This window comes from Ornithorhynchus anatinus, chromosome 7 (assembly GCF_004115215.2).
Source record: "Ornithorhynchus anatinus isolate Pmale09 chromosome 7, mOrnAna1.pri.v4, whole genome shotgun sequence".
Taxonomy (NCBI): Eukaryota; Metazoa; Chordata; class Mammalia; order Monotremata; family Ornithorhynchidae; genus Ornithorhynchus; species Ornithorhynchus anatinus.
Window position 1 is genome coordinate 45,110,701 of NC_041734.1, and position 19,716 is coordinate 45,130,416.

General features: G+C 40.5%; 1 protein-coding gene across 3 annotated transcripts in view; it reads left to right on the forward strand.

Annotated features, from left to right (window-relative positions):
- The window catches only part of LOC100080375 (LIM domain containing preferred translocation partner in lipoma), a 721,700-nt gene that overhangs the window by 543,711 nt on the left and 158,273 nt on the right, over positions 1-19,716 (forward strand). For all 3 annotated transcript variants that reach the window (XM_029068642.2, XM_029068641.1, XM_029068644.2), the window contains one exon: positions 14,315-14,441. In XM_029068642.2, coding sequence (XP_028924475.1) covers positions 14,315-14,441 — 127 coding nt within the window. The remainder of the gene's footprint in view (positions 1-14,314; positions 14,442-19,716) is intronic.

Genomic DNA, 19,716 nt, shown 5'->3' on the forward strand with positions numbered 1-19,716 from the left:
AAAAAAAAAAAAATGTCCTAAATGGCAATAATATCCAAAGCAATGGATGATTCTCTGAAGTGAAATTCTCCCTTCTCTCCTTCACACAGTCCCTTCAATTTCTTTGTGTGGTAAGTGGGCACCATGAAGCTTCATTCAGGACCACACTCCTCTCCTTCCACTGGACAGAGCACATCATCATGTTTTAGGAGTAAAGGGTTCTCACACATTTGAAATTTCAACATATGGTGAAAAACAGTTCTGGCCTTAACTTCGTATTTCCCACTTGTTCCTTCTTAGGTCATTTTCCTGGCTTCTATTGGAATCCCAGAAATCTGACTTCATCAATGGGCCGGGTCTCACTATGAGCTCATTTAGGCATTTGTTGTTGTTGAGCAAGATACATCCCCTTTATTTTCATCCGAGATGCCAAGGATTGCTGAGCTAGGCCCCAGGTGACTCAAATAAAAACTGGCATGAGTTAAATGAAACCCACTGGGTTAACCTTTTGTGTGCCATGTTCCATTTCACATGAAAAACTTGCAAACAAAAATGTACCTCAGCTATGGAAAGTGAGCGCAGGGAGCTAAATATTCATATTAAAAACGAAAACTGATTTGCATGTATTTATGTCACATTCAGTTGCTCGTCCAGCCCAATTGACAGAAACAGTTTGTACAGTAGGAAAGTGTGTTGCAAAGACATGAAGGTAATATAATGGTTTTTATATTTCTCACCAAAATGTTAGGATACTGTTATTTTATTGCTGTGGCTTGTCCTGTTCTGGTTTCATAGCCAAAGGCCTTGCAGCTGGAAAAAAGAATCAACATCAGTTTTAAATAAATGATGAATCAGAACCACATTGTTCTTTTTAACTCTACATACCATTTGCTTGAATAGCTCTGCAACTACTGGAGGGTTGGGTTTTTTTTCAATTTTTGTTAAGTGCACTTTCTGTAGGGTTAGCAACTAAATAAGTGGCCAATGCTAGCAAACCAATTTAAGAGTTTGAAATCTGGTTCTTTAATAATCTGACTACTTTCAAATTCAAATGACGATCAGAGAGGTTGGGAGTCTAATGAATCAAGACTGTAAATCCAGAGAACTTGGTTCTAGTTCTGCCAATGCTACTGATTCACTTTGACAACTTGAACAAGTTATTGCACCTCTCTGCTCTTTGTTCTCTGGCCTAGGATTATGGTTAGCAGTTCACTATTGGGTCTCATTCCAAAGGTAGGACATAAGGGGTTGGGTATTTATTAACAACCTAAGTGGCAATGTTAAAAGCAAGGAATGTGAGCCCCATGTGAGAAAGGGACTGTGTCCGATCTGATTAACTTGTATCTACCCTAGCGCTTAAAACAATGTCTGACCCATAATAAAAGCTTAACAAATATAATAATAATACCTCATGCAAATAAATCAAAGGATTGGAAGAAAACAGAGTGACCATATTTCTATTACTGCAGAAGCAGTTATCTCTCTTTGTTTCAAGTCTGCCAGACACTTGAGGGTGGCACTTAAATATGGATTATAATTGGCTCTTCTCAGGACTTTTCTTCCTTTATTCCTCAAGTCAGAAGATATCAGGTTTTTTTTCCTTGCTGATCTTGTGTGGATCTTACAGAGACAGAAGGCAATTTGATGCTTTTCACCTAGATTGCATATCTAGAGCCTGTTGCTATTTAATTTTTTGATTGGGTGAAAGGCAAACTGTTTTCCCTCATTCCCTATTTGTTCACTGAAATCAAGGACAGTGATAATCACTGGCCATGCCTTGATCTTTCCAGCCATACACTCACTCATGAAAAGGGTCTCTCCTTCAGTAGTGTCCTCTTTTTGTGTGTTCTCTCTCTCATGCTCTCTCTCTCTCTCTCTCTCTCTCTCTCTCTCTCTCTCTCTCTCGTATTAAGCACTTACTATGTGCCAGGACTGTACTAAACCCTGGGGTAGATACAAGCTAATCAGGTTGGACACAGTCCATGTCCCACAGAGGACTCACAGTCTTAATCCTCATTTTACAGATGAGTCAAAGAAGTGACTTGCCCAAGGACACACATCAGATAAGTGGTAGAGCCAGGATCAAAACCTAAGTCCTCTGACTCTCAAGCCCTTGCTCTTTCCACTAAGTCATTCTGCCTCTTTCTCTCTCTCCCCTTTTCTCTATTTCTCCCCCTCCCTCTCTCTCTCTCTTTCTTTTTATTTTCTTTCTCTCTCTCTCTCTCCCCTTCCCCTCCATCCCATCTTTCCCTTTCTCTTGGACTCTCAAGCATTCTCTGCATAGTTTATACTAAGTACTTGCAGGAATATGTATATGTACACATAAACGGTAGTGATTCACAGACAGTCTCAGCAAAATAAGAAACATTGGTATCAGGGAGATGTATAAGGACACAGCAGGTGTGCAGCTGCTAAAGAAGATGCCTTGAGATTTTTAGCTATGGTCATCTTGCCATCCTTGCCAGGCATCCTGCTTGGCTTTTACTAGCGATCCACAGGGAGAAGATGAATGAGACTCAAGTTACTGTGCCTAAAAATGAGTCAGGTAAGAAGTCCAGCTGACAATTTGAGTCCACTTTGGTTACCAAGTTCAGGAGAGTTGACTTTGAATATGAAAAAACATTATCAATCTGTAGCCATCTATATATGCCTTCATCTGAATGACAGCCACTTTTTGTTTTAAATCTTGGTGTCCAAAACCTCACAATAAATGGGTGGCAGGACTTGAATCCTCTGTACTCAAACCTCTGTTTCTCTGATGAGACTCCAAGTATCTTAGCACAGTGCATTGCACAAAAGTGCTCAATAAATGCAAGTTTTGATGAGAAATAGCCTTCTCTTATATCTGTGCATATGAGCCCCTTGTTGGGCAGGGATTATCTCTATCTGTTGATGAATTGTACATTCCAAGTGCCTAGTACAGTGCTCTGCACACAGTAAGCGCTCCTTAAATAGGATTGAATGAATGAATGAATACTTAAAGAAATATCACTTTGTGAAATGAGAGCTAAAGAAGGCTCCTCTTTTCTGCTAAGTTGAGCTCCACAGTGATAATTATAATACCAATAATAGCTATATTTGTTTCACGCTTAATATGTGCCAGGCACTCTACTAATTGGTGGGGTGGATACAAGCAAATAGAGTTGGACACAGTCCCTGTCCCACATAGGGCTTACAGTCTCAAACCTCATTTTACAGATGAGGAAACTGAGGCTCAGAAAAGTGAAGTGACTTGCCCAAGGTCACACAGCAGACAAGTGATGGAGCTGGGATTAGAACCCATGGCCTTCTGACTCCCTGGCCCATGCTCTATCCACTAGTCCATGCTGCTTCTATCAGTTGATGATCAGTTGCATCATTTCATTTAATTATTTATTTGTTAATGGAAATAAACAACTGGTCATTTTTTTATCTTTTTCTTTAGAAACTCAGATAGATGTACAACAACTATCTCCTGCAGCTGTTTTGGCCACCTGTTTACTCAAAATTGAAATGAATGGGACACTACATATCATTGGCTAAAGAGCCTTGTCATTTTAAACCAACAGTAGGCAGTTGACAGTACAGTGAGTTATAAACAGATAAAATTCTGTAGGGGTCAGAAAGTATGAGCAGCAGAAGGAATTGCAAGTGGCAAATTTGACACAGCTGAATGGGATGGGGGGAAAACTGAAGAAAATATCAGAAATATATTTTTCTGGCAGGCTTTCAATTCCAAAATGGGGCTAATTCTACCTTTTGAAAAGAAGATAATTTCAATGTTTCTTTTTTCAAGAACACATAATTGAAGTTATTTTCCCAGTGAGAGAAGGAACCTCTTGTACATCATTACAAATGGACAAGAAAAATGAGCATCTACGGTGTACTCAGAGTGATAAAGTATTCATTATCATGTAATTTTTTCTGAATGTCTTGGCCGCTTTTTCACTGTGTTTTATCTGCTTGGGCGGTGCTTTCTGGTACGATTTGGAATTGCAATGGGTCCCAATTATCCACTACCAAGTAACCGGTAAATCCAAGACAGTTTCTCATGAGAAAAGACTCAAATGAAGGAAAAGGAAGCCAAGACAAAGTTAACTATTGATTTGAAGTGCTGATCAGTCTTATCCAACAGATTCCATTCTGTTTGCTGTGCTTTTTATGTATGAGACTTTTAGGGGCTGGACTTTGGAAAGAAAGTTTGAACCACTTGTTGTTTTTATGCAGTAAAAGATCATTCTGGACTGGCATCCCTTTGCTTTATATGTGTCATGGAGATTAACCCTTAGCGTACTGTTGCTTTTACAGACAGCCACTAAAATGTGTTTCAAGAGGAGCTGCTGAGGTTGAACATCAAATTCAAAGAGGGCACCACTGATGGTTAAGTTCAACTCTGAGTGTATGTGTGGCTCAAGTGGCCAATGCAGAACACTATGTCCTGGCTACATGGGACACACAAAGTGGTTGTCCTAGATACAGGATTTAAAACCCAATTGAAAGAGATGTCAAAACCCCAGCCATCATGGTCCAAACAATGACCCAACAAGATAAATGATCAGTCAAAATGTAAAGAGTGCTATAAGTCAGAAAGAATCACAGCAGTAAGAATACAAAAGTAGAAATTTGTAAGTTGATATTTACTGAGCACGTACTCTGGCAGGATACTGTACTAAGTGTTTGGGAGAGTAAAATGAATTAGTAGACATCATCCCTGTCCTCCAGGAATTTACAGTCTAGCAGGCGATACAGATACTAAAATATCTTTTATAAGAGGCTTACCATTCTGCATATAGATATAAGTAAATGTATGTACATGTAAATTTATTAGGTGCTTAGTGTGACAAATGTTATTCAGAACATGCATGCAAGTATCCCCTCTCTCCAACATGCCTATTTCTTTCTAAATAAGACACTGTCTGTGGCATTTACTGATTGAATCTCCTAAATAACAGCACACTTAAAGGACGTCTCCAGAATTTTCCAGCCACTAGCAGATAGTTGGCTCCTCCTACTTTCCCATCTGTGTGGCTTTTTGACTAAAGCATGTGAAAATTTTATTGGCAGTTTGCTTTCAGTCAACCCACTGTTTATTGACAGTTATTCCTACAAATGATACAGGTTTGATGTGGGTATAGGTTAGTAGGACTTTTTTTTCTTATCTATAGAATCACAATTAAATGGAGCATCTCTGTTGTTTGGGAAAAAACGGTGGGAAAACTCATAATAGGAAAGAAAAATGGAAAGAGGAGGTTTTCTAAAGAGACACCTAAAAATGCACCTCTGTGCAACTAGCTGTTCAGAACCAGGAAACTATTGTCTTTGCAGTAAGTCAAGAGGGAAGTAGCCCCTATTGGGGGAAGATTCTTGCCCAGGCTTACTAAGCAGAGCTTAGAGATAGATAACATGGGAAAGTCCTTTCTGTCATTTCCAAATTAGGGTTTCTTATTGAATGATCCATTCTTGTGTAGAAAAGGAATGATGCTTCTTTAGGTGTTTCCCAGACTTGATGCATAAATAGTTTATACAGAAGAATGGTTAGCCAAAAAGGGGAGCTATTCTGAGCCCACTGCATTTAGCGGATGGGAGTGAATGGTCCATTCTTGGATCAGGAGGCCATTGTAGTCAAGGCATTCTCCCCTTCCTCATATCTTTACTGTAGCCTTTCCTGGAATCCATGTAATTAGCCTAGCCAAGTCCAGGAAGGACAAAAAGGTGTGGATACCAGCCTGAGAGAATGGAGAATGCCTTCTGGATGTCAAGGCTTCAGACTCTCCAGACACTTAATCTGAATTTGATTTCATGTCAGTGCATCATTGGCCTCCTTCCCAGAGATTGGTTGTTGCACAAATTTGGATAGTTTCAGCCTGACTGGAGAACTTTTCAGGAAACTGTACATGAGTGAAAACAGAGGCTTCTGATAGAAAACTATGACTCGATTTATTTTTAGCAACAGCTCTGAAAATCAGAACCCATGATGTGTGATGTTCTTGTGTATATAAATGACCCAAATGTCTATACAGTATTTTTTCTCTATAAAACAGGATCCTGGGATTGTCACCTTTCAAGTATGAGCCTATGTGTGAGCCTCTGAAGGGAAGAATAATAACAGTGAAAAATTCCTTAATAATATGGAGTTCAGAGAGTGGAGTGGGAGAGCTAATTCATCATTTTGGGAGGGAAGAGTCAAGGAGGGAAAAGCATATGTTCTAAAAAAAAAACCCTTATCGCTTTACTCAACTTTTCTAGCCTATCTATATTATCTCTTGATGAGACTGCTGAAATTTCCTGAGCATCTACTAGTTTTTCACATAGCAAATTAACAGTGATACCAGTCTTATAGAAAATGTCCTGAGGTATAAGTATGCTGGCTAGCTAGCGATTGAAGCGATGCATAAGAAAGCCTGTTAATCTTTATTTTAGAAGTCAAGATATGATCTGGCTTTAACAATATGAAAATATATTTGATTTATTTAATCCTTTCTGGATAAACTTTCTCTTAGCTCTCCCAGCAGCAAGTCCTCCTCATTTGTAGATTTGCTTGCCTCATTTGTACATAGGCACTCACTAAGAGATGAGATGCTCAGGCCATATCCACCTAGAGGCGTGGTTACCAAACAGTACTGCACTCATGCTCAAACGGGTCCCTCCTCTGCATGTATATCTATGGAAAACCTCACAGGCTATTATTAAACATATAGAATGGCAATTTGACTTGCTTTTATAGCCAATCATAAGGTTTGTCATTAGGCAGTAGCAGCAGAGTGAGAGAGAAAGCTTCCCTGGAATCTCCCAGGACCTTCTCCTCACCCCCTTACAGATTACATTGACAACAAGGATGGAAAGAATCACCTGCACAGTCAGGGTCTTTGAGCAACAGCATTTTCCTCCATCTCTGGGCAGGCCAAGTTTGTGGCTGCCCATGAGCCTCTGACTAGGGTGTGTGGTGTCTGGTTGCTAGGCAGCAGAAGGGGAGGGGAGCCAGCTACCCATTTTCTGGGCTTATAGGTGGAAATAGAAGATCAGTAAGCATGGTCTTCCCTCTTTAAAACCAGTAATCCAGCTAAGGCATCCCTGCCCACCTAGGGAGCACCTTCAAATTCCTTAAATGGGGGAAAGCAAACAATTTTCCTCATAATAGTAATAATGATAGATTTTGTTAAGCACTTCTTCTATGTCAAGCACTGTTCTAAGCACTGAGGTAGATAGCAGTTAGTCAGGTTGGACAAGGTACCTGTCTCACATGGGGCTCATATTCTTAATCCCCATTTTACAGATGAGGTAACTGAGGCCCAGAAATTTAAGTGACTTGCCCAAAGTCACACAGTAGACAAGTGGCAGAGCCGGGATTACAACCCTGTCCTTCTGACTCCCAGACCCGTGCTCTATCCACTAGGCCATGCTACTTCATAGATCACTCCTCTTCAGTTTTACCTCCCCCATAGCAGAAATTTGGAGATCTTCCCTGGGATTACACCAGATGGAGGCTGTTGAGTCAGGAAAATAGGCGTCATCCCCATGGGGTATAGCCCTATGCAGAACCACTGGGTCTTTCCATCCTGAGGGGATGGAACTCTCTGTGGTGTGTATGGGGCTGTACCAGTAGCCCCATTTTCTTCCCCAAAGATCCCTTCCCCCTCCCTTAACCCGCCTCCTCTTTTGTCCATTCCTTTGTCTCCCCATCCTACCTCAACTTATTCCCACATCCTTCTGCCCAAGCAAGGGCCACTTTTTTGCCAATCATATCATGAGATTGTCCATGAAAATGGAACACAATTGCAGGTTAGAGGCGGCATCCCAGCCCTGGGTGGGAAATGATTGGAGAGGAAAAAGATGTTCATGATCATGCATGCATACAGCTTTTGGAATGGGTATGTGGCTTTGCGTTGTAGGAATGGCAGTTTGTGGAACTGAAGACTGCATTGTGGGGTGTTTGGACCCCCGTTATCCCTGGATGCCTGCCTTTGCTTTGTCAGCCCCTCTGCTGATTCAGCCTGGGTTGTTAATTCCTTCCCCAATCTGGACAGATCTTAAGGCTGCCTTAAGGGGGACCCCTGAAACTGTACTCCATTTAACTACGTTAGGCTGAGCAAAGACCCACCTTGAAGTGGACACTGAGCAATCTTCCCAGTGACAGCCCATGTCAACAATAGACCATTGGATGATTTTGACTTCAAAATGGATTTTGGTGAGGCCAGCCAGAGTGATACAACTGGACAGTCTCCATGGAGCTAGCCCACTACACTCTTTTTCTATTCTTCACTTTCTATAGCCTGTACATATCCAGAAGTAACATGCAAACCAGCCCTAATGTGTGGTGGAACTGTGACGTGGAAAAATATGGTTTGTAAGACTACATCCCTGCCCCTTTGCAGGGATTGATGATGTAATTCACACCGGATTCTATTAGTCTAGGTTTTTAAATAAAACTCTTCACAATAAAATTCAGATCAAAATTCTACATTAAGTTTTATCCTCGTTCCTGTTAATGCTGTTTATTTTCATTCAGGGACCCATTTGTCTCCAGGAGCCAATCACTAATTATTGGAAGTCAGCTCCATACCAGCTATTATTAGGTTTTTCAGGACTTTTTTTCCCCTGATCATGACATCACTTTATTCTTTACTATGTACCAGCAAATGTCTCTTCTTATGGACTTCGCTTAGAAAATGGAGTCAGTTTATTATGTTTACTTACCAAGTCAGTGCCACAGAATAGTACACATGTGATCTTCCTCCTACCCACCTCTCATCAGTAAACTATTCATATTGTGCAATTTTATCGAATTGTAAAGAATTGTCTCTATTAAGAGCACTTAAGGAGCAAAATGTGGCGTCTGGAGCACTGATGTAGTCAATATAAAAGTGTTGTTCCCAAACCTACCATTTACCACAGGTTCCCCCATACAAACACGAAGTAGCATTTAGAGAATGCAAGGAATTATGTGGTTTTTCTGAAAAACACTGAAAACGTGAATGCTCTGAAATTCAACTTTTGCTTAAGTGCTGAGTTTTAGGCAGCACTTTAGTTCAGAATAGCTTTTATAGGCTCAAAAGGGAGACAAACACAGGGGAGAGTAAAGGATTGCTTTCTTACTGTTTTTGTTTTTGTTGGGTAGGAAAGGGGTGATGTACCCTTGGTTATGGTCCATTATCCTCAACTCATCTCTCTCATTCAATCCACATATTCAAACCGTCACTGAATCCTATCAATTCAACCTTCACAATATCATTAAAACCCACCCTTTCCTCTCCATCCAAACCACTCCAACGTTGATCCAAACACCAGTCTATCCTTCCTTGGCTGCAGCGTCAGCCTCTCTGCCTCCTATCTCTCCCATTCATTCCATACTTCTCTCTACTGACCAGATTCATTTTCTACAAAACCATGAAGGTCATGTTTCCCCACTCTTTAAGAACTTCCAGTGTTTGTCCTTCCACCTCTGCATCAAACAGAGATGCCTTACCATTAGCTTTAAAGCACTCGAACACCTTGGCCTCTCCTACCTCACCTTGCTACTCTCCTGCTACAACCCAGCCCTCATACTTCGCTGCTCTAATGCCAGCCTACTCACTATACCTCACTCTCGTCTTTTTTGCCACCCGCTTCTCTCCCACATCCAACTTCTGGCCTACAGCTCCCTCTTCATATCTGAAAGACGATTACTCTCCCCACTTGCAAGGGTTTATTAGAAGCACACCTCCTCCACGAGGCCTTCCCCAACTAAGTCCTCATTTACTCTCCCCCCATTCCTTTCTCTTTCACTCTTGCACTTGGATTTGCACCTTTTATTCACCTCGTCGTCAGCCCCACAGCATGTACGTACATATCTATAATTTATGTATTTATTATATTAATACCTATCTCCTCTTCTAGACTGTAAGCCCCTTGTTGTCAGGGGACTTGTCTACCAACTCTGTTGTATTGTACTCTCCCAAATGCTTAGAGCAGTGTGCTCTGAATATAGTAAGTCCTCAATAAATATGATTACTTGAGGTGTAACTTCTAGCACTTCTATCTCCTGTAGCATCCTGAAATTTTCTTTTAAAGATACATTATGGCTTACTGTCCATGAATTCATCCATTCACTCGCTGATGTTTTCTCTCTGCTCAAATTCCCATGAAAGTGAATTCCATGCATTTACCATCTATTGTGTAAAGAATCATTTTTTTCTTCTTTGTTTTGAACCTACCTCCTCTAACTTCAAGGATGACTCTTAAGCCCCTTTGTGGTAGGATTTAGTGAACAATTGTGGGTTCATCCTGCCAGGCTTTTCAATCTTTTTCTCAGCTTACATAATACTAAACAGAGGCCTGATATTTTTGGTATTCAGTTGCCCTCTTTTGTAATCTTTCAAGCTCAGTAATGTGCTTCCTCAGATGTGTCTTCCAGAACTACACATAACATTCCAGGTGTGGACAAATGATGTTTTATGGTGTTTCAAACTATGTTTTACATTCTGCATATGACCCCTTCTTCCCTTTCCTGTTAATGCATGGTGTTTGGGGGCTTCCGCAGTATCCTGGACTGATGATCTCTGACAGGAGTTTACAATGCTTCCAATATTCTGAGTCATGACCGGCAGCTGACAGCCCAGCATCCTGATATAGTTTGGATGAAGCATTGCCTTCATCTTTTCACCTGGAAGCTCCTTGGTCATTTTTCTGCCCAATTATTCAGGTTTTTAAACATTTCCTACAGAGTGTCCCCATCATCATGATATTATCACCTGGAAAGCTCTATTATCGTTTAAAAACTTGCAATTTGCTTAGGTTCTTTCTTTTCCAGATCACTTTTAAAAAGACAACATGAATCCAGGTAGAGTGGTGGTATCTCATTATTTGCATTTTCTTTATCATTTATTTCATATCCATAGCCAGTGTTCTATCCCTGACAGAACATACCTCCAATATAATAATAATAGTAATTCTGGTATCTGTTAAGCATTTACTATGTGCCAGGCGTTGAACTAAGCACTGGGATAGATACAAGAAAATCAGGTTGGACACTGTCCCTGTTCCACATGGGGCTCACAGTCTTAATCCCTATATTCCAGATGAGATAACTGAGGCACAGAGAAGCAAAGTGACATGCCACGGCCACACAGCTGACAAGTGGCAGATCTGGGATTAGAACCCATGACCTTCTGACTCGCAGGCCCGGGATCTAGCCACCATGTCATGCTGCTTCAATCCCCAAACTGTTTTTTTTCCCCAAGTCTTTTTTGTGGAACTTTATCAAAGTCCTTTGGGAAATTATAAATACATGGTGTCTGTTGGTTCTCTTGCCACATATTTATTGAGTCCTTTAGAGAGCTCCAGCAAAATAGTGAGGCATGTGTTCCCTTTAGAGAAATGATCTTATTTCCCCCTTCAACAGTTTGTGTTTGTATAAGTTCTCCTTGTTGTAGAATATTCCAGTTTGTCAGAGATAAAAGTAAGGCTCACTACTCTATCATTTTCAATGTCCCATCTCTAGCTCTTCTGATGGAAATGGCATTGACAATCAGCCTGTCCTCCATTTCATCAACTATTTGTATTGATAGGTTTTAGCCCATTGCCAGAAATTCTTCCACTTCTCCTCAGGGTTCCTTCAGAACTCCTAGGTGGTGTTTGCTTCTCGATTGTTGATCTAAAAAACCAACTTGCTTATCACAAGATCCAATTCTGCTACTCTAGTTGCTATGAAAACCAATACTGGGATATGAACCTTTCAAATAATTTCCTCAGTAGAGAAAACTATCCTTCTGAATTGAAGACTGTAATATTTGCATATGAGAGAGTAAGATTTAGGCTCCTCCATGAAATTGAGTCTATAGAAGATTAAATGCTTCTCTTTGGTAGCTCTAATTGTTTATGAAGAACCATTTTAAGGATTCATTTTTAGATTACAGTCCTAAATTGTAGCTATGGATTAGATTTTGGAAAATCACTGAAACTGATTTAATAGCATATAGACACGACAAGGAGTAAAAGGAGAAGATGAGAACCTCAGTACAATTCCGGTTCATGCCATAAACTTCTCCCTCAGTTATTCTGTTAGTGACTGGCTCTAATGGTGTGTGAAAGAGAAATGCCTCACCACTATGGCCCCATCTCTTAGTACATATTGATGTTGAGATTTGGATTTAAGGCTGTGAAATCAATTATTGGCAGGAATAAAGGAGCTTCCACCTATCCAGGTATGAAGGCCTAGCTGATTGGATTCTCTGCCCTACTTCGGTTTGTACGCCATGATATAGGACCTCCAGACTGCACTTTAAAGTAGAGACATGGGCCTTAAACTCAGACTACCCTCAGTCTGGTAATGAAAATAAGGCAAGCATATAGTCAACTTTTATATTTCAAACATATTCAGTAGCAACTTCCCTCACTTGACGGGTGCAAAAAATCAGTGTGGCCTAGTGCATAGAGCACAGGCCTGGGAGGCAGAGAACCTGAGTACTAATCCCAGCTCCAACACTTGTCTGCTATTGACCTTGGGCAAGTCCCTTCTCTGTGCCTCAGTTACCTGACCTGTCAAATGGGGATTAATGCTCTGATCCTCATGTGGGACATGGACTGTGTCCAGTTGATGAGCTTGTATCTACCCCATCTCTTAGCACAGTGCCTGGCATTTAGTAAGTGCTTAGCAAGTATCATTTTTTTAAAAAGCACACCAAAATTTTATTCTTTTTGGAAAATTCCATTCCCATTATAGTCCTCTTGATGTTTTTGTCTTTTTCCCCTTTTCTCTATTCTCTTCTTGCTTTTGCAAGGCAGAGTCTATGGGCATGGAGACTACAACTCTCCTATTACTTTCAAGTTTCCCTTATTCATTGTTCTTGATAGGATTTGTTTTTCTTTTCAACTTAAAACTTCAGGTACATCTAACTTCACAGAGCTGTGTGTGGGGACTGAAGTCTGTTTGATTGCTAGGATTTGTGAAATGCTTGGTGCTCCTAGAAGGAGGGTACTATATAAACATAAAATGAAATATGAATGAGTAAAACACCAGTGCACCATCTAGAACTGCTGTCATTATCAAGTAACATAGCCATTCCTCATGCAGATGTGTTATCTGACTAGGTCTGATCTGGAAATCATCATGTGCAGGTTTATTTTAATATCAAATCACATTCTCATGGAAAATACATTCTGTGGGGAAAGTAAACTTAATATTGTGTGGCATTAAGAACTGTGTCCCTATTCTACCATTTGTGTTTCCATTCCTATGAAATATTCCATTAAAACAAAACCAAAATTTGAAACTGACCTTAGAACTCAATCCATAGATATTTATGGGTACTAGTTTAGACTTTATGCATCCTGTATGGCCATCAATCTAAATAAAGGGCAATACCTATCTATGGAAGGGTTGATTCGCTGTAAAAGACTAGCAGTTCATTCTGACCTAAATCTTTACCAGGACTGCTAATTACTGCATATTCATTTTACTCTCTTCTCTAACAGCTTCCAAATTGCATGGTTCCACATCTCACATTGTTTTTCTTTCCAGTTCCTATTACTCTGCAGCCTCACTGGAGTCATATAGGCCAACCAAGCTTCTTCTCTCCCATACTCACCTGATGGTCATATTCTTGTTCAAAACCATGATTTTATGGAAATGGCTTACTCTCTTAAAACTTCTACAAAATCTGGTTAGTGATCCCCACTCCATCACTTGTCTGCTGTTTGACCTTGGGCAGGCCTGTTGATTTCTCAGTGCCTCAGTTCCCTTAACTGCAATAAATCTGAGGACCCTTTTCCTTTGGCATGTTTGCTGCTACCACTGATTCAAACTGGAATGTCTGATTAAGCTTCCTGAGGGCAGAGCACAAGAAGCATCATGGCTTAATTGGAAAAAAAACACAGACCTGGAAGTCAAGGGACCTGGTTACTAATCCCCGCTCCATTACTTGTCTGCTATTTGACCATGGACAAGTCACTTCTCAGTGTCTTAGTTCCCTCAACTGCAAAATGGGAATGCAATACCTGTTCTCCCTTCTACTTAAAGTTGAACCCCATTTGGGACCTGATTATCTCGTACCTCCTCCAGCGCTTAGTACAGTACTCAGCACAGAGTAAGCACTTAACAAATACCACAATTATCATTATTATTATCATTATTGGTGATTGTGTCTACTAGCTTTAGTGCACTCTTCCAAGTTCTTAGTATAGTACTCTGCACACATTAAGTGCTCATAAATGCCACTGGTTGATTATAAATATATGCCCAACATCAGAAGTCTCCCTGCGAAAACCCTGCAGTCTGTAGATCTGTATCATCAGTGATTTGGATGGATAGAGCTTGAATTTTTCGTATGTTGATTGCACAGAACTAAAGTGTCATGTGTTTGTGTGTTCCACTTCCTTTCAGAGCGGGCACCCAGTGCCAGGTGGGCCGATATCCACTGCTCCTACGTTCCGCCCTGAGGATGAACTAGAACATCTTACCAAGAAGATGTTGTATGATATGGAGAATCCTCCTTCTGATGAATACTTTGGTAAGTGTTAGTGTGAACTCTTTAAGGGCTATATCTTGCCATAGTGGTGGGAAAATATCAATTGGGCTACTACTGTAATAACATGAAGCACAATGAGTTGGCATGCATGTTTGGAAAGCAGAGCTACTCTGGAGGAAACCCACTCTGATTTAAGCATAAATTGAGCATTTACTAAATACGTGTTGAAGTATTATGGGTAATGTGGTTGAATATTTCTCCATGCATGGTTCATTAAAGATGAACACTCAACGAAATGGATGGTTACTAGACCCACTGTAATCGTTTTATTGGATAAATTCAGGCTTCAGGCTAGAAACTTTCATTTCTGAATTGGACAGATAGGGTTTGTGCTCCATAGTTTAAATGTTAATCTTTCAGATCTTTGGCTTTCTAATTTCCCTCTCCTGTCATCAGCACTGCCTTTTCCATGATTTTTCTATATCTTCTTCCCTTTATACAACCTTTCTTCAATGTTTTGCTCATTAATATGCATAACTTTTGAAATGTTTTCAATTCCTGATTCCTTAGATTGCTTCTTTCTTTTTTATGGACTCCATGGTTACTCGTCTGAACAATTGTCTCTATTTTCTAATTCTTTTCTCCCTCTCTCAGCCTTCTATCTTCCACTCTCACTCCTCAGACCTTGAATTATTACAGACATCATTATTCTTCATTTGTGCTCCTCTCATAATTCTAGTTGATCAAACTGGTATGATGGCATGGATATGATTTTGAATTGGATGACCGAAAAGGGAGCCTGACAAAAGCATCTTTGATATGTACACTTTCCCCATGGCACTATATGGTGCATTCCCTTTGTTTCCTTCTCCCACCATTTCAGAAGAAGAAACAGCTATGTGTAAAATCATGTATTTAGCAGAATGATATCTGGTGCTTTCTTGGCCTGTTGTCACCAAAAAGTAGGGAATTTGTATGTACTGGGGCAGTGGTCACTCCAATTAGACCACACACTCAGGCAAGTGAGGACCCCAGGAGATGGACTCCCAAGTGCGACTCTGTGAGGGAAATTCAATTAAGCAGCTCCTAATGCCTTATATGGTAGTAACTTGATATGCAGCTAATCAGTGGGAAGAATGGGAAGGATGAAATGGGGCCAAGTGGTTGGGGAAGAAGACCCTCAGCCATTTTGAAGAGAAAAAGATTAGGGCGGGGATCCCGGGTGGTCAGGACACAGGGAGGGTTTGGCTTGAGAAGCACCAGGGCCTAGAGGATAAAGCACGGACCTGGGAGTCAGAGGACCTAGATCCAAGATCCAGCTCAGTTATTGGTCTGCTGTTTAACCTTGGATAAGCACTCTGTATCTCAGCTTCCTCATCTGTAAAATGGGGGTCATAATGCCTGTCTTTTCCCTGCCTCACAGAAGACTGGAAGCTCCTTGTGGGCAGCAATTATGTCTTCTAACTCTATTATATTGTACTTTCCCCAGCGCTTAGTGAAATGCTCTGCACACAGTAAGTGCTCACAGTAAGACTGATGGTGAAAAGACAAAATGAGGCAAGCAACATGAGACTGTTTTGGGAATAAAAACTCTATATAAAATTAAACTGCTAATATATAATTCCCCAAAAAGTATTGTCCATTTGGGCATATTCTCTTTTCCTTTATAACCGGGCCTGTTGAATATGTTAACTATATCTTCCTGACCCACTTTTCTTTCTCCTTGGTTAAGATTACCAATCTTTTTTTTCATGGACAGACGTAGAGATCTCTTCACCATACTTACCTAATTTGACTTTCATTTCATTTGACATTTTTTATGCTCTTCTCAGTTCCTTGGTTCTTCCATGATCCCACCTATCCTGTTGTCCTTGAATTTTTCTAATGGCTCTTTTGGCATCTCCCTTGCTTACCATGTGTCTTACACTGCATGTTTTCGAAGGGACACTGTCTTTATCTCCTTTCGATTTGTCCTTTAAGTATTCCTCTGGAAGCTCTTCCTTTTTTTACATAGGTTTGAATTTTGCCCTTATGTAAATTATTCCAGGCATTCTTTAATCCCCACAATCATTTTATTTCTCAACTTGCTATAAACAAAAGTAAAAGCAAACTTCCTGAGTGTTGTTTTGATTGTTTCAACTATTCTGTCACATCCGCATGAAATCAAAGCTCGCAGTCATGTGCTTTATTATATCCTCTGTACTCTCCCTTCACTCTCATTGTAAGTAATGTTGTCTGCCTTAGCTGAACTAATCTGTATACCATTGCTATGGATAGGGATCCCTTTCCCATTCCTAAACTGTTGCACCGGGTAGCCCTGACTCCATTTAGGAGCTGCTGCACTTTATGGCTGAATATTTTTGGCAACTGAAGAAAAAAAGGTCTAGGGGAAAGAGCACGGGTCTAGGAATTAGTATTCAAAGACTCTCCACCCATCCATGCCTCTGTCCTTCTGGATGAGCTTGGGCAAGTCACTGGATCCCTCTTTGCCCCACCTTGTCTCACTAGAGATCATTGATGTGAAAGCACTTATGAAAATGGAATTATCAATCAATAGTATTAATTGGGTACTTCCTCTGTGCAGAGCGCTGTATGAAGTGCTTGGGAGAGCACAATAGAGTTAGAAGATGTGATACATGCCCTCAAAGAGTCTATGATCTGGCAGGAAACTTTAGGCACTCTTTGGATTAGATTTAATAGTCCTGAGACTTGCCCAGGATAATTGATTTCGGCTGGGATGGTTGAAAAATATTTGTATTCAGACAGGGCTCTATAGTCTAGTGCCATGGAGCTAGGGCTTGCCCAATAAATGCTTGGTGAATTGACTGATTCTTTGGGATCTCTGGGAAGTAAATGAGATATTTTTCCTAGGTGAAAAACTCCTTCAAATCACTAGGTTACAGTGTAAGGGAAGCGTAGAGCCAGAAGATGTATGGACAATTGTAAACTCCTAAGCTTGAAGAAAACAAGGTAATATAGCAGCCAGCCACAAGAAAATCCTGCCCACCAAAATTCTTCTGTGGCAACACTAGACATAAAATGCCATCACCAGATTCTGCCAATTAGGAAACCTTAGCTATCAGCATTACCTATGTATCACAGGCAACATCAAGGGGCAAGGCAGTATCTCAAGCAGCAATGTTCTGGAAACAAAGTGAGTTTATCAGCATTGACACTATTCTCACTTCATTACAGTTTCCTGGGATATAGGACACTTGCATTGTGTATTCAAGCAGCTGCTCTACAGGGATCTCAGGTGAGGAGAACAAATCAAGATGCTCGGAGAAAATCCTTTAAGGATGCTGAGAAGCACAGCCACAGACAATGGGTCATGAAAGTAAATGTTGGAAGACAAAGTGGCAGACAGACCCAGCTGGCAGGTTCCTATCCAGGAAGGAGGGATTCTTTAAGAGTCGAAGTTTCAAGAAGATTGTGAGAAACAGAGAATTGTGCCAAGCATGGCAAACCGCAGCTACATCAGCACATCATAGCCGGGTTGTTGTGTTTGTGGAAGGTGGAAGCGAAACTTAGGTCCACGTCTTTTCAGCCACATTCCCATCATGTAGAATTATAAATCACCTCTTCCTCCACTATAATACAGCTTCTGAGCAAAGAGCACAGTTATTTAACAAATGTTCGGGCAGTTTAGGGCAGAAAGTAAAGCATTCAGCAGCCAACTAGAACCATAGTACGTGCTTTTCAGGTAAAGAAACCATAAATGCACATTGGAATTTAGTTACATTAGGCAACCATCTTCTTGTGAGATTGAAGAATTCTCTGTCATTAACCACCATGATTGAATGCAGTTTGAAGTTCATGTTTCTACCAGAAACTAGAGTCCATGAGTGTATAGCTCCTAGTTCCGCAACATTGAGGCATTGAAATGCTATGACTCTGTCCCAGAGTTGGCAGTACCACTTACTTGGTTCTCCAAGCTTCATCTTTATAATCAATCAATAGTATTTATTGAGCACTTACAGAATCAGAGCTCAGTACTAGGCACTAGAAACAATCCCTGCCCTCAAGGAGCTTACAGTATAGCATGGGAAACAGACATTAAAATACATTACAGATTGGTGAAAGTATACCATGAGAAGATTAGCATTAGAGGAGCTAAGTGTGTGGACTAGGTTGTAGTAGGAGAGTAGCGAGGTAAGGTAGGAGGGGGCAAGGTGATTGAGTGCTTTACAGTGGTGAGGAGCTCCTGGTTGATGAGGAGGTGAATGGGCAACCACTGGAGGAGACGGAGAAATATGGCCTGAATGATTTTTATAGAAAAATGTTCCAGGCAGCAGAATGAAGTATGGACTGGTATCATCTATACACAGTAAGCACTCCATAAATACCATTGAGTGATTTATTGATTAAAGGCTTCCTGGAGGAAATGTGGTTCTAGCAGGACTTTGCAGATGGGGAGAGTGGTGGTCTGTCAGATATGAAGGGAGGAGGAGTTCAATGTATGTTACAGTGAAATGGCATGAATGTTCAAACTAGTGGGACATTGTAAATACTCCAGAAATCCTTCACTCCACTGTATTTTCTGAATGTATGGAGAGCAAACATTCTCTCTCCTACTTAGACTGTGAGCTCCATTTAGATGGGGATCATGTCCAACCCAATTAACTTCTTAACTTAACTTCTACCCCAGTGGTTAGAACAGAGTTTGACACATAGTAAGCACTTAACAAATACCATAAAAAAAGGAAAATGAATGAAAATATATGGGAGATTGAAATGAGTCTTTAAGAAAAGATTCTCCATATTAAAACTGAAGAGTGTAGGATTCAGATCTCATTTCAGGTGCTCCTAACTAATCCTTTTCTTAACTTTGTGGTAAGACACACTTAATAAAGAGATTGAATGACCAAATTTTTCTTTCTGTTTTGATCACCTCGGCTTTAATGTTAAAATAAAAAGGTCTGTAGCCATCTCTTGGTGACAACAGCGAAATATTTCCCTGTCTCGTCTCCCCAAGCCCATTAAACCAAGTACGAAACCTGAGATCCCGTGGATCTTACTAAATTTAAGGTTGGGTTTAATGAGCTTTTCTCCCCATTTTCATTTCTCCCTTTGCCCCTAATGAATAGCAAACTTTGAAGAGAAGATCAGTAAGAGGAAGACATGGAGAAAGCAAAGTTAAAGCTATTTAAAGTTCCCTTCATAGAACTCTCCTGCTAGGTCTAAAAACTAAGCAAAAGGCCCTCCACTCATATACTCATATGGGGGTCACAGATGTTGGGGAAAGAAGAAAAAAACTATCTCAATACCAGCTGGACTTCCTCTTTAAATTTGGTTTCTTAGGAAAATGAATTAGTTC